The following is a 14,068-nucleotide window of genomic DNA, read 5'->3' on the forward strand; positions in this document are numbered from 1 at the left end:
ATGAAAACAAATCAGCTTCATTTCACTCATGTCTGTCCTCCACCTGACAATTTTCCGTCCCAATTGCCGCCCTCTCTTGACCAATCAGATTCGAGCTCGCGCTTTCGTGGAAACCAATGAGGGCGCGGCTTCCGTCCGGCAGTCCGAGGGGATGCCGGGATAAAAACTTAGCAGTGGCGCTTGGGAAAGTTTCGGGAAGAGTAGGAGGGAGGGGACTCGGGAGTGGAAGTGTAGTAACCCGACAGCGAGCATGACCGACGCCGAGGCGCAGAGCGCTCCACCATCGGCACCGGTGGAAGACAAACCACAGCCGGAGAGGAAAGTTATAGGTGGGTGTAGAAGTACTCTATCCGCCAAGATTTCTTGGTAAATATTCAGAAAACGTTTAAAGTTAGCGCCTTCTGACCGAGCCTGGGTGTGAAAACCAGAATGTGTGTGTGTGTGTTTATATATATATATTTTACCCTTCCTTCTGTGATATTTCTTGAAGTGTGTGATCCAAGCTGGTTGAATTTGTGTTAATTACAGCAGCCTGGGGTGCCACTGCTGTCTCCGGTGTGGTACTTTTTAGGCAACACGTGTTTGAGGCGAGTTTTTCAGGTTTTTCTGGGGACTATATTCCAAAAATAAAAAAAATGCTTAAACTCGCGCTGTTGAAAACTAAGTTATTTGACTGTCACACATATTGGCTTGTAAAGCTCACGCCGAATATTAAAAGGCCTCGAGGACACAGGTGCTTTCTCAAAAAAAAGTTTTCCCCACATGTCAGTCCAGTGGCTGCCTCTGGTTTAATCGCAGGTGTTTGTGTAGGTATGGAGCTGATTCAGACTGTATAGAAGTCCATGTTAACCGAACACTTTGAACGCATGACCCAATTTTTCTTCCTTTATCAGCTGTCGTTCACGCGCTTGGTAAGCGAAACACGCGCACGCGCCCTCCCAGCTGCAAATCATTGCAGAAGGAAATTTGGCCAAATTAAATGAGTTTAGACTGCCGTAAAACACACAAACGAGCCGGCTTTGAGCTTGTCTCTGTGAGGAAGAATACATCGTTCAGGTGTCCGTGTGACTCGTCTTGAACTCCTTAATTGTCGGAAGTGTTCCCCATGTCGCCTCGTGACCTAGTGCAGGCCTGGTTTCAAAGTCTTGCGGTTAATGATTGATCCATAGAGCTCCCACTTGCGAGCAGGTCACCGCTGATGTAATCAAGATAACGGTGTGAGCTCTGAATGACTACTTGCTCTATAACACTTCCTTATTCTTTTGATGTGCTCTTGTTGTAGCCACTTTGGTCCAAGGCACAGTGAAATGGTTCAATGTGCGTAATGGGTATGGATTCATTAACAGGTAAGGTGTTTCGAATTCTCCCTTATTTCTTTTTAGTAGTCCTCACTTTTTTCAGTCTATTGTTTGCTAATGAAGTTTTATTTCTTGCAGGAATGACACCAAAGAAGATGTATTTGTTCATCAGGTAAGGTCTTTCTTTTTTCTTCATGGGAGTTAATTGTACCCACATTTTTAATGCTAGCCATGTCTCCTCAGACAGCAATCACGAAGAACAATCCCAGGAAATTTCTCCGCAGCGTTGGAGATGGGGAAATTGTAGAGTTTGACGTGATTGAAGCAGCTAAGGTATGGCAAGGACAAAATATGACATTCTCGGCTGTTTAAAAAGGTATAAAAAAAAACAAACTGCTCTTGGAGAAAGCATTTCAGGCATGTCTCTGTTCCAAAGGGCTCCGAAGCAGCTAATGTTACCGGTCCAGGTGGTGTTCCGGTAAAAGGAAGCCGCTATGCGCCCAACAAACGGCGATTCCGTCGACGGTTCTTTCCCCGAAGCCCTCGGCCCGGCGACCAGAACAAGCCAGCCGATGGGCAAGGTCCTGATACTGACCGATCGGGAGAGAGTGAGGGAGCGAGGCCTCAGCAACGCCGCCGTAGGCCGCGCAGGCCACGGCCGGAGACACAAGATGTAAGCTAAAGCGGAAAGACGGGTGTGAGGGAGACTACAACCTTTAGGATGATGCTGGACATTGAGATGGATTGAAGTAGTTGAACGCTTATGATGTTAATGGTCTTTTGTCTGTTTTTTCCAATTTAGGGTGAAGTTGGCGAGCAGAAGGATGGAGACGAAGAGGGTGGTCAGACACAGAGTGATCAGACACAGAGTGATCAGACCCAGCGGCCGCCACGACGCAGATTCTGGCGCCCATACCGCAGGTAACTTAACGGTCCTGCTTAGATATCCTGTTTGAAGGACTTGATTCTTGAGGCAATTTAATGTGCTTTCCTCGGATTCAGGCCATTCCGTCCTCGCCCACCTCCCAATCAGGCTGTAGAAGACCAGCAGGCGGCTGCACCAGCAGAGAGCCTGGAGAAGAGTGAGCTAAAGCAGCAGCAGCCACAGCACGAGGTGGCAACGGCGGCGGCACCTGACAGCCCTCAGACCAATGGAGAAGCAGGGGAGGGCCAAGGCCAGAAACAACGCCGCCAGTTCAGACGACGCAGGCAAAGGAATTCAGAGTCCTCTGTCTCCAAAGTAAGATATTTTTGATCTTCAGCTATATCAAGATCACTCAGTGAGGAAACTATGCACAAATGAGCTGTTAGTGATGATTGGGAAGGAAAAGATCAGTACCCACATGAGCTTATTTTTCACTGCCAAGCTGTCCTGGTCACAGAAAACAATTATCAGAAGATATTAAGGCTCTAATGCAAGCAGTAAAATGCTGAACACTTATCATCACCATGCCCGGCGGATGGGCTGGCGGGCGAAACGCACCTAAGTTTGAATGCAAGAACGAGGTGATGTAATAATAGTAATAATAATGGATTTCATTTATATAGTGCTTTTTGGGGCCCTCGAAGCGCTTTACAAAACACTGGTGGAGGCAAGCTACAGTTGTAGCCATAGCTGCCCTGGGGTAGACTGACAGAGGATACCATGGGTGTGTCTACAAAAGTCTTGTACAAGTTCAAATCTCAGGGACCTTGACCTCAAGGTCAGAGGTCACACTTTCTCTAAATCACCTAGGATTTTCAAATTTATAACTTGGTTGCATCTGATAGGGTGCTGGGGGGAGCACTGAGAGCTGCCATCATTTTTAAATGTACTTGTACTGTAAATGTTTTTGTATATTTTACAGTCAATGTGGTGTTCTCATTGGCTTTAATCAGGATTTGAGTGGAAAAACTACAGTTCGCCTCATCTGAAAATATGCCTGATTGACAATGAAAACCCTTAAGTCCCTGTAATATTTATACTGTCTAGATGGTAGACAGGAGTCTAACTATTAGATGAATTTCTATGGTTTTGTGCCTGTATGATGGTTTAGCTGGATCTTCTGAAGTTCTAAAGCTTTGGTATTTTACTAATATTTTCACATCTCTTCCATGTATTGAAGAATGATACAGAGAAGTCTGCATCAGAGCCTAGTACCCCACCACAGACCTCAAAGCCATCTGATACAAAACCCACATCAAAGTCGCCAAAGACCTCTCCTAAAATCTCCCCCAAAACGGTAAAATCGCCTGAGGTAAGACATTAAAGTTGCTCTTTGCTTTCCCAGCTGGTTCATTTTTCATTGGTAGGTGTTTTGTTGACAAATCTCAGCTGTGTTCTTCACTTCAGCAGGCAGCTCCAACAACTGTCCCAGCACCAGCAGAGTGATGACCACGAGGATGGTCACACAACCCTTGGCAAGAAGTGGGACCCCACACTAAAGTGGCGCAACCTTGGATTAGACAGGGTGGGAGACGTGAGGGTGTAGGGTTGCACTTCTTGTGCTGCATGTGCAACATTAGCAGTCTGTCACAGAGGGCCTGATGATGGACATCAACTCTTTAGTCAAGTAAATGGATTTAAGGCGGAATGATGGCATTGAAAGGAGTCTTTGAGAACGCTGCCTGTGTTTGGAGTCAGACTTTTGTTTAACACAGGGAAGATTTTTGGCTCAAATTCTGGGAAATTGGATTTTCTTTCAATATATACCTTGGCTCGGGATTAAAAGTGCGCTTTTTATTTTTTTTATTTTTAAATTAAAGGTCTTCTTTTTTTTGGGGGGGGGGGGTCTTTCTTTCAATCCATCTCTCCTGCGCTTTCTTTTGTTTCTCATAGGTCCTAGGGTTGGAGGACTGGACCTATTTCAGACCACATGCACTGCTCTCCCCTCCCTGCACTCCCCCAATCCTCCATCTTACCACTTCTCACAGTCATCCTTCAGGCCCCTTCCCCACCCCCTCATCTTGTCTTGTCCTGTCCACACTGACATCTGGAGAGGGTGGGAAGGGAGCGCAGGTTAAGGGGATACAGGTAGTTGGTGGGTGCACATTTAGAAATTGAATGTACAGCTTTTAAAAAGGGGGAGAGAGGAAAAAATGGGAATGTTATTCCACCCCCTTAGAAATATTTCCTTTAATAGAGCAGATGGGGCCCATCATGTAGTTTAATTTGGCTTCTGATTAATTTGGTTAAAGAGGGGAAAGCTAAGCAGGTCTGCGATTGGTGATGCATAATGGGAGTCTGTTTAGTTCTGTTAACACCTCAAATCAATTCTTGAAACGTACTACTCCCTTAATCTTCTTGGTTGAGGTTGGATTAGAAAGAAGCTTAATTTCCTTTTTGTTTTACTTGTGTGTGCTTTTCTTTGGAGGGGATTATGTGCAATGTTAATACTTAAAATGCTAATTAATAAATCATGTTTGCAAATCAAGATTCATTCCCTTCTGACTGGAGTGCAGATTCACTGATGCCTTTGTACCATGTTTTTTTTTTTTTTTTTTTTTTTTTTTTTTTTTGCCAAAGAAATTGGATTACTTTTGTAGTGAAGAAATTGAAGGTGTAGAAATGAGGGTTCTTCAGGTGGTTTCATTAACAATATTTGCAGTACTTTCACTCTGGTTACATAACCACTGCATCAACATTCACACTATACAGATTACAGATCTCTGACAAGTCTGACACATTAAAGAATAGACTGCAAACGGCACACGTGACGGATGCAAAGAAAACACAACAAAAACTTGGCGATTGTGTGGCACAAACCTTGAAAGTCGGTGCTTGTACTTGGAAATTTCTCGAGTCTGCTTACAAAGCCGAACACCAGCTGGAGTGCGTAAAGAATTTAAAACCTAGACCCTCAAACACACTATGTACACATGAAATACAAAAGGCGTGATCAGAAGTAGCATTTCTGTGGTGCAGTGAGTTTCCTATTAGAGGAGTACTTTCACACTTTGAGAACACATGTGAAAACTCCAAAATATCAGCGTTTTGGTACTGATGCAGAAAACGCTTTTGGTAACCTAACAACCAGAGGAGTATGAAGGCTCATGTTCAAATTTGAGGCAAAATTTTGTTTCTTTACTGAAACTCATTTCCCCAGAGCACTACCTATACTGAGCCAATCACAACCATGCATCCAACAACGATAGTTTGTTACGACAGTTTACACTTTCAGGTCACACCGTACTGCGTCACACTATAATCAGATTATAATCAACATGAACTTAGAATGACCTTTGCTGTAATTTGTGCAAATGAAATCATGTGGACAGAAGCTGGCAGGGACAGACCATTAACTGTCCAGACTATATGAATGTGACACTCGTGTCCTGGGATGACCCCTCCATCGGCTAATATCTGGAGGAGTTCAGAGCAATGTCTGTGAAATCGACTCCAGAGGCATTTTGGTCCGCTTGATAATGCCCCTTGAGAAGTTTCAGACTGGTATTTTTACATTGATGCCAGGTTACACTTTGGATACATGAACATAGCACATAAAATCTGTTTTTAAAAGTATAACATGATTAAATGCATCTGTTACCTGTTCTTAAAGAACAAAAACACTACCTACCCATCATACCTTTTCTACATCTGCTTTGAGTAAATAACGGCTATAAATACCGGGTGTTACAGACACACTTCATTTGGCGCCAAAAAAGATTCAAAACCCACAGTGTGTCGACGGGATTCCTGTCATTGGAGATCAAAAAATCAATTCATATGTTAATCTCTTAAATGTGTGTTCCCATCTTTGGTAAAAACAGGCATGCTCCATCACACTCCTGGCTGCTGATCCTATTGTTTCTATGCCTAAAAACTTTGAAAACTGTAGATATCTGTTTATAAAGTGCAGGAATCCCCAAGTCTCTCCACACCCATCTGTCAATATTGCAACTGATTGCCATCACCATGGAATAAAGTCTTATTGCACTGGCAGTCAATGCCAGACAGGCTGTTCTTATTAGCATCTTCTTCCCTTGAAACTACAGCAGTCGACCTTTACTCCACTGGTTCGTAGCCTTTCAAGTGAAGCCAGAATTCATAACTATTAACCCTGTACTGCAGTGCTACCACCAAAGGACAATTCCATAACACCCAAATTGTCACACACTTTTAACACTGCTTTTTCACCACAATCTATGTGAAAAAAAAAATAAAGATCTCAATATACATATTAGCAAATAAAAGTTTGGTGTCATGCCCCTTTACCCAACTTTTCTCAAGCTGAGCTCAGTTCCATTTTTCTCAGTTCCATGGGGCATCTTCAGTTCATGGTATCCTCCCCCAAGTAGTCCATCTCAGTGCTGGGTTTGTCTATGTCCATACCCATGCCTATGCTCATATCCATATCCATCATCCCTCCAGCTGAATGCTGGTGAAAATTGGCTGCAATCTGGTCAAAGGTCTTGCCCCGTGTCTCTGGTACCCGGAAAAATGTGAAGATGAGGAAGAACAGAAGAAGAGCCGCGAAGATCAGGAAGACGTATGGCCCACAGAGGTCCTGCGGAAGGACGGGAAGAAGGTCGGATTATAAAGAGTTGAACTTGATGCCACATGCCTCTATTAACCGGTCAAGTAGCGGTTTTCATGTTTTCATCTGTCTGTCCAGACTTAACTTTTCAAATGTGAATAAAAAATTTGATTTTGTAAGGTTGGTAACCTTTAAAGACCAAAATCTAATCAGTTTATCTAAGAGGATAAAAGATTGTCGAGCCAAAAAAGAATAACAAAACTGAAGTGGGTGAAAAATGGAAAAGCATTTGTGGACATGCACAACATCCATTGTGGATACTCACAGCGACATACTGGAAGCACATGCCAATAATAAAGTTGGCAGTCCAGTTGGAAAAGCCTGCAACAGCCATGGCAGCTGGCCTTGGACCTTGAGAGAACAGCTCAGCTACAAAGAACCAGGGGATGGGACCTGGGCCAACCTCAAAGAAGGCCACAAAACCAAAGATAGAAAGCATGCTGATGTAGCTCATCCATGGAACACTGTCCTATAGAGCAGAAGAAAAGTGGGTTCAGATGTTTGTGGAGACTAGAAATCATAGATAAAATACCGAAGTCTGGAATACCATAGTCTGGATTTTATTTATTTTCCTTTTTTTTGGATCGGGGCTTACTTACAAGTAAAGCAAGAGCCACGGTCATGATGACGGCACAGATGCACATTCCACCAAGTCCTAGCATGTGGAGCGTCCGTCGACCCGTCCTCTCTACCAGGAAAAGCTGTTAATATGAAGGTAAAGGGGGGATGGGGGGTTAACCTCAGCTGACATTTGGAGCTAAAGCATTTGATTTGGTCAGATTCTTTCTCAAATATGTATAACGTCAGGTCACTATAATGCTAAAACCACATTTACCATATACCTAACTGCAGTTCAGGACTTCTAAAACAGTGTTAACCATAGTTTAACAGTGATTTTACAAGCGTGCGCTCATAAAACAATCTATTGTATCAAATTACAATAGTCGGTCTCTAACCCTGAAGCCGTGGCACTCTTACGGCTAAAGTCGTACATCTTTATCCGCTTGATGACACTGAAACATTTTGACTCCTCTTATCTTGTTTACCCTTTGATAACAGTGTTAAACAGTAATAGAGTGACTCTGTCACAGGGCGTGAATGTTTATTGTTCCAAATTCAAAAAGTTATTTAAACGCTCCCAAATTGAATTTCAAAAGTGCGATAAAGGCACGTCGGTGCGATTTCTCACCGAGACTACCGTGAAGGCACAGTTCACCACCCCGGCTCCTATGGTGGCATAAACTGGACTCTGGACTCCTGCTTTCATGAAGATACTGGTGGAATAGTAGAATATCTGCCAGAGGAGTAAACAAATTTAGGTCAATGTTGAACAGCACTGGCTCCTGATTTTAAAGGACTGCTTGTTTCTGGAACTTTAGGTGAGTCAGTGTAATTTGAAGGACTCACTGCATTAACCCCCGACAGTTGCTGGGAGAGCTGCAGGAGGATGGCGATGATAATGGGCTGGCGGTAAAGCGAAGAGCGAAAGAGTTCGGGTATGGACACCTTCCTCTCCATGTCCATCCTCCGCTTCTCCTCCTTCATCTCTGCCAGCATGTTGCCCACCTCCTGTCTGCCTGTTAGCCTCCTCAGGCCTGCAGAAAGTAGAAATGTAGGAAGTTTTTTTTTTTTCATGTACAAAAACTCATCTGACATTTTAGCAGCTAATTCTGTAAGTCCAACTGATACTCTGTACATTGAGTCCTGTAAATGTCTGATAAACCCAGACATCATGAGTGCGGAGTTGATCTGACCGAGGAACTGGAGACACCACACAGTATGTAAAGGCAAAGCCAAATAGCCGTGGTTTAAACTATAACCTGATTTATCTACTATTTAACTCACCGTGAGACTATGATTTACAGAATTAGTTAAAAAATATTTAAAAGTAATTACTGAGGCCATAAACTCAGCAGAAAAAACAGTTTACTGTGGTCAGAGATAAGACTTTGGTAGAATCAGACTTCTTTTTGCAACCAGAGGAGTCTCCCCCTGCTGGCCAAAAGAAAGAATGCAGATTTCAGGCACTTCGAGTTAGTTTCGCTTCTCAGGTACAAACATTAGTATCCATCAGTTATATATAAGAAAGTATAAAGTGATATGGGTCAAAGTGGGACAAACCGAAACACAGTAGCTGACTGCCCCTCGCTGAGCTTGGTTGAACTGAAGGTTTCTTCCTGTTAAAAGGGAGTTTTTCCTTCCCACTGTCACTAAGTGCAGTTTTCTCTTTATTGTTGTAGGGTCTTTATCTTACAACATCAAGTGCCTTCAGATGACTGCTGTTGTGATTTTGCGATATATAAATTGAATTGAATTGAAATGAAATTGAAAAAAAAAAGATCCTACATTTCCCAAAATGCAACTCAGCATCTTATTTTATAAGGCCCTATCTGCCTCCTAATGCTAAAAATCCAGTTTATAGTGTAGAATTTAAAATGTAAAACTTAGTTACATAATAAGAATAATAATAGTAAACCAAGACCTTAAAATAAAGCAGCCCTACTTACCACTCTTGGCGTGGTGCTCCTGACACCGGACGATGTAGAGGAATCGGGGGCTCTCGGGGCAGAAGGGCAGCAGAGCCATCTGAAGTACAGTCGGCACAACAGTTAATCCCAGCAGAACAGGCCATAAGTGCTCACTGCCGAGTAGCGACTCCAAGCCGAGGACCTGCACAGGGAGAGGAAGCAAGTTTGAGTGTGTGACATTTCAAAAGATAATATGATAAAGCACCTAAAGACAATCCTTTATAGGTGGAAGTAAAGGAAAAGACGGGGAGGTGCACAGACAAAGAGAATGGATTTGAGGATTCAAGATGTGTTTTTTGTGAGCAGACTTTTTAAACGTGGCCTGGAAAGGCCCACTGAATGTCGGGGACATGGAGACAGAGAAAAGATGCCGATGCTATTTATAGACGGTCGTTCCTGCCATACCTGTGCGAAGAGAATGCCAGTGACAATAGCCAGTTGGTGCAGCGTCCCCAAAGCTCCTCTGAGACTCGTAGGTGCTATCTCACCCACGTACATTGGTGTCAAGCCAGATGCCAATCCTGCATCAAAGGAAGAGTTAAGGAAGCAAGAGATTGTTAAACCACTCATTAAATGGACACATTAATGGAGAGTAAAAGAGGGAAGAGACAGTGGGCAGCTCACCACAGTAGGCACCAATGACAAAACGTCCAAGGATCATCATTTCAAAGGAGCGGCAGAGCTTAGACATTCCCATCAGACTTCCTCCAATAAAGGCAAACAAGTTGTTTATAAGCATGGCTTTCCTCCTGAAAGAAGCACAGACCTGCATTTTTGAAACCATTTTGAAATGATAAAACAGCAGGGTTTTTGTCCAGCAGAGTTGTGCACATCTAGTTTGGATATGCACACTGTTTAGTAGTGGAAAAACACTAAGAAGCCACTAGAGGGCAGTATCACACAAATTATTCAGTATCGCACAGAGACACTGGTTTATTCAGCACTTTAACATTTAGTTGATCCACAAAATCCTGTAGAAGGCTCAGAGGAGTATTACAGAAAAGTAACATGTGTGACTAGATTTTGCAGTCTGGTGTTATTTTACTTTACTAGACTGTGATCGGAACCAAAAAAGAGTCTTTCCCACCTAATTTAGAAGTAGCACAGTTCCTACAGCTCAGCTTACACTGTCAGGAATTTACTTGACACAAGCAACAAGATACCTCACGTATATATTTTGTAACATTCTGTTAATACCTTGGGTTGAAAATGTTTTTTTAATATATATTTTAAAAGTCACTGAAAAGTTGCTTCTGATGAGGTTGTAAGCTTATGTAAGCTGCACATTCAGGACTCTGTTAAGATGTCCTTTCAGCCAGTGGAAGCTGTGGACTGCAGCCCAGTTTGCACAGACTCAGGTTACAGCAGGAAACTGGGTCATAACATCCCGGACAGAGCTTTCACTGAATGACTGGTTTTATTTTTGGGCTTATACGGAACTGAGAAGGAGATACTTATGTATCACAATAAAGGCTAGCTAGAGAAGGCTTTGGACTAGTGTTGTCGTTTGCTTAGATTAAGGTTTTAATTGCTCTGTTTATAATGACGATTTATCATTTGCTGTTGAACACTGTGTGGTGTTTTGTCGTGTCTGCCTGGCTGTTTCCTAAAACAGTCTTGGTTATCGTTGTAGTGCATTAAAACTTGAAGTCTCTGTTTGTGGTGCTTTTTAAAATTGCTTTCTTGTTTTTCATTCACCCTTAAAACCACGTTTATATGGATCCACTCCCGCTGCATGCAAAATCCTACTTTCCTTACATAAGTGTGTCTTTTTGTGTGTGTTTGAGTGGACTGGGTGCTGCTTTCTTTCTTTTTTTAACTGAAGATACTTCAGACAAACTCCCTACCCACTTCACTCTTCATTAACCCACAGCTTCTACCCATTTACACATGAAAAATCAGACCTTTCATTTGTATGTAAGGAGACTGCGAAGTATGTGTGTCATTTAGGAAGAAGAAATGTATACTTTTTAAATCTTTGCTCATGTATTCAGACTTTGTGCAGTTTGTTTCAGATTTCCAGAAAATCTTGTGGTTTGCTTTGAGTAATCTGTGCAACCATGGGCACAGACGGAAACCATCCTCTAAATGTTACAGTTAAAGCAGAGTGTAAGATTAATGAGCCTGTTCTATCTGCTCCATCTCATAAAACAGTATTTCATAGGCTTAGCTTCACGAACCCATCAGGATAAAAGCAACGTATCCCCTCGAGACCACTAGAAAAGGCTAAGCTTGACCTGCGTTGTCTCACCTGCCCAGCCATTCAGAAACAAAGCCCACGCAGAAGGAGGAGACCATGCCGCCGATGGAGAAGATGGCAACGGACAGCGACCAGAGCGAGGTGAGGGTCCCCGTGGGGATGGGCTCCCCGTACCGGTACATCCATGTTGCATTGTAGTCCCCCTCAATGATCTGCAAGGAGTGCCAAGATAAGTTGGAGCAAGTGACTAGAGGAGTGAGAGAAGAGCAGCACAAACTGGGTAAAACGGAAGGTAAGTTTGGAGCGAGGTCTTGCAGACAGGGCCCGCATAGAGCTTAAAATCAGCTTTTGTAAACATGGAGTATATAAAATGGGCTGCTTGAAGGCTGGTGGTTAAGTCACTTGTCTGCATGGCTTTGAATACAGTGAACTACGACAGGAAAAAAAAGCTATATGTCACTTTAAATATGAACTTGGATTAGATAAAGGCTTGCAGCGTGAAGCGCTTTGAATGGCTGCATGGACCATAAGAATACTATGTAAATCAGGCCATGGGCTATTTAAATAGACAAGCACACCATGTAAGTAACAACTTACTCTCATAAGTTCATATTTTCAGAATGCTTTCCTCATTTTTTAAAAATATAGACTTATATTATCTCACATATACACACTTGTGCCTGGGAGGTTTCAGTTAATGAGATCTTTGTATGTACAAGTAACCACCGAGAGCCAGAGGTTTCGAGTTCAGAGTGCTCTAAATACTCGGTTTCAGAGGGTTTTTCTCTGTTCTTGGATCTACATGATGTCATAGAGAGTGGAAAACCCAAACATGGTCACAAATCAGCCCCACCCAGCTGCTGTTTAAGTGATCACTTTACGTGGGGCAGCCAATCAGAAGAAAGCAGGATTAAAAAGGCTTAAAAATAGAGTGACCTTAAAGGGAGTGTTGCTCTTTGTGTCACACTATTTGTAAGAAAGATGTATTTTATTAAATCAAACAAGTGATCTGTAGATAATTATGCTCACATTTTCCCAAGTATCAGAAAAGTTTAGTTGATAGCTGCCCTGACCCGTGCCAGGATTTTAATGATGGATGTCAGAGCTGAGATGCCCATAAATGCAAAAGGCTTTTCTACACAGCGTCCAAGTACCGTGGCACACAAATGAAGGGCCGCTCTGTTTAAAGAGATAAATGCGGATAAACGCACAAAATTTGCTTTCAGATGTGGGAAATGAATCATATTTCTCACGCCTTTTTCTCATCATGCAAACAGAAATATTTCCTTGTTTCCATGACACCTGGAGCAGGGATGTGTTGTCATTTTTGTGATGACACGTAAAGATGGAAAGGAGCCTCGCCCTGCTGTGTCTGTGGTCACCTGACTTTGCTTCGGAAGGCTTCACGTGACATAGTTTTATTCTTTTTGGTTTATTGTCTAAACATCACCAGGCAGCGTGTTGTGGTGTCAAAACACACCACCTTGTAAAATCAGGCGAAGCGACTTTGTTGACGTCTGGTTAAAATGACAGTGTTGGACTCGTGCATGACACCAGTGTTACATGTTTTATTCTTTCATTTTATATTATGTCCATTCGCCTTTCTTTCTTTCTTTTTTTACCTTCTGTGGCGCATTGATGACACCGATGTTATATCCAAACTCCAAAGATCCAAGGACAGCCGTGAAGACTGACAGAGCGAGGGTTCCAGTCACTGTCTGCAGCAGAAACACGCACACACACACACACATAGACACAAAGAAGTGAATTACAAATAATTTGTTTTTCAGAACAGTGAATAATCCTGAAAGGTGTTTTCATAACTGTAACAATAAGATAACTGTTGGACAACCACGATTATCTTTTTAACTCTCACTCAGTCACTCTCTCTCTCTCTCTCACACACACACACACAACACTGCTGCTCAGCTAACGTCAACTATATATAACCGTGATCCTGACTAGAGACAATCTCTGCAGTGCCGTTCATGACTTCTCTGACTACTTTCATGTCGACGCCTGAACTTTAGCTTCCCTCCAGTTTCCCATCAGCCCTCTGCCACCTGTCTGCAGGGTGACAGACAGGATGACCTTGGGGAAAATTAACTTCTTCCACTCCAGCATGGTTATAAAATTTTAAATTTCATTTATTTATAGGTCTTTTGTGCTTTTGGAGTAACGCCGCCTGTAAGATTTAAGTCTGTGATGAACTGTTGGATGAGCACACAAACACAGACGGGTACTGTCGAAACAACGAGCTTCCTGAAAAGTTTTTTTTTCCATTTTGGTGACGTGGGCTTATGGACTGATACAACAGCAACATGATGCTGGTGATGCTGGTAAAATTTGCTGGACCTAATTTGACCCCGCGGTTCTGCTCAGCCACCTTCTGCAAATATGTTGTCCGTGTAAATCTGTAACTCTTGACCTTGCTGAGTTGAGCTTTTGATAAGTGCTGCTTAACATTCACAAACCACAACAAAGAGGTGTGTAGTGGTGAGCGTGTGCGTCCTTGTGGAAAAGGTA

The 14,068-nt window shown here is 42.8% G+C and overlaps 2 protein-coding genes across 3 annotated transcripts; one reads left to right on the forward strand and one right to left on the reverse strand.

Moving 5' to 3' along the window:
* The first annotated feature begins 154 nt into the window (after positions 1 to 154).
* LOC102202642 (Y-box-binding protein 2-A) lies at positions 155 to 4,049 on the forward strand. 2 transcript variants are annotated; one of them, XM_005749772.2, is made up of 9 exons: positions 155 to 329; positions 1,283 to 1,346; positions 1,437 to 1,470; positions 1,542 to 1,631; positions 1,735 to 1,971; positions 2,101 to 2,219; positions 2,301 to 2,538; positions 3,404 to 3,535; positions 3,631 to 4,049. In XM_005749772.2, the coding sequence occupies exons 1-9, from the start codon at positions 251 to 253 to the stop codon at positions 3,667 to 3,669; spliced, it is 1,032 nt and encodes a 343-aa protein (XP_005749829.1). In that variant the 5' UTR covers positions 155 to 250; the 3' UTR covers positions 3,670 to 4,049. The 2 variants fall into 2 exon arrangements, with proteins under 2 accessions (XP_005749829.1, XP_005749830.1); XM_005749773.2 differs by having other exon boundaries at positions 3,634 to 4,049.
* A 1,191-nt stretch (positions 4,050 to 5,240) lies between these two features.
* LOC102204068 (solute carrier family 2, facilitated glucose transporter member 1) lies at positions 5,241 to 13,228 on the reverse strand. The gene is made up of 10 exons (XM_013915076.1): positions 13,165 to 13,228; positions 11,594 to 11,789; positions 9,967 to 10,091; positions 9,748 to 9,863; positions 9,322 to 9,484; positions 8,222 to 8,409; positions 8,004 to 8,108; positions 7,414 to 7,515; positions 7,080 to 7,283; positions 5,241 to 6,784 (listed from the first exon to the last, which is right to left on the reverse strand). Exons 2-10 carry the CDS (start codon positions 11,722 to 11,724, stop codon positions 6,548 to 6,550), a joined length of 1,371 nt encoding a protein of 456 aa, XP_013770530.1. The 5' UTR covers positions 11,725 to 11,789; positions 13,165 to 13,228; the 3' UTR covers positions 5,241 to 6,547.
* Between the last annotated feature and the right edge of the window lie 840 nt (positions 13,229 to 14,068).

The sequence above is a fragment of the Pundamilia nyererei genome, unplaced genomic scaffold (genome assembly GCF_000239375.1).
Source record: "Pundamilia nyererei isolate P.nyererei 1_Seehausen unplaced genomic scaffold, PunNye1.0 scaffold00254, whole genome shotgun sequence".
Classification (NCBI taxonomy): Eukaryota; Metazoa; Chordata; class Actinopteri; order Cichliformes; family Cichlidae; genus Pundamilia; species Pundamilia nyererei.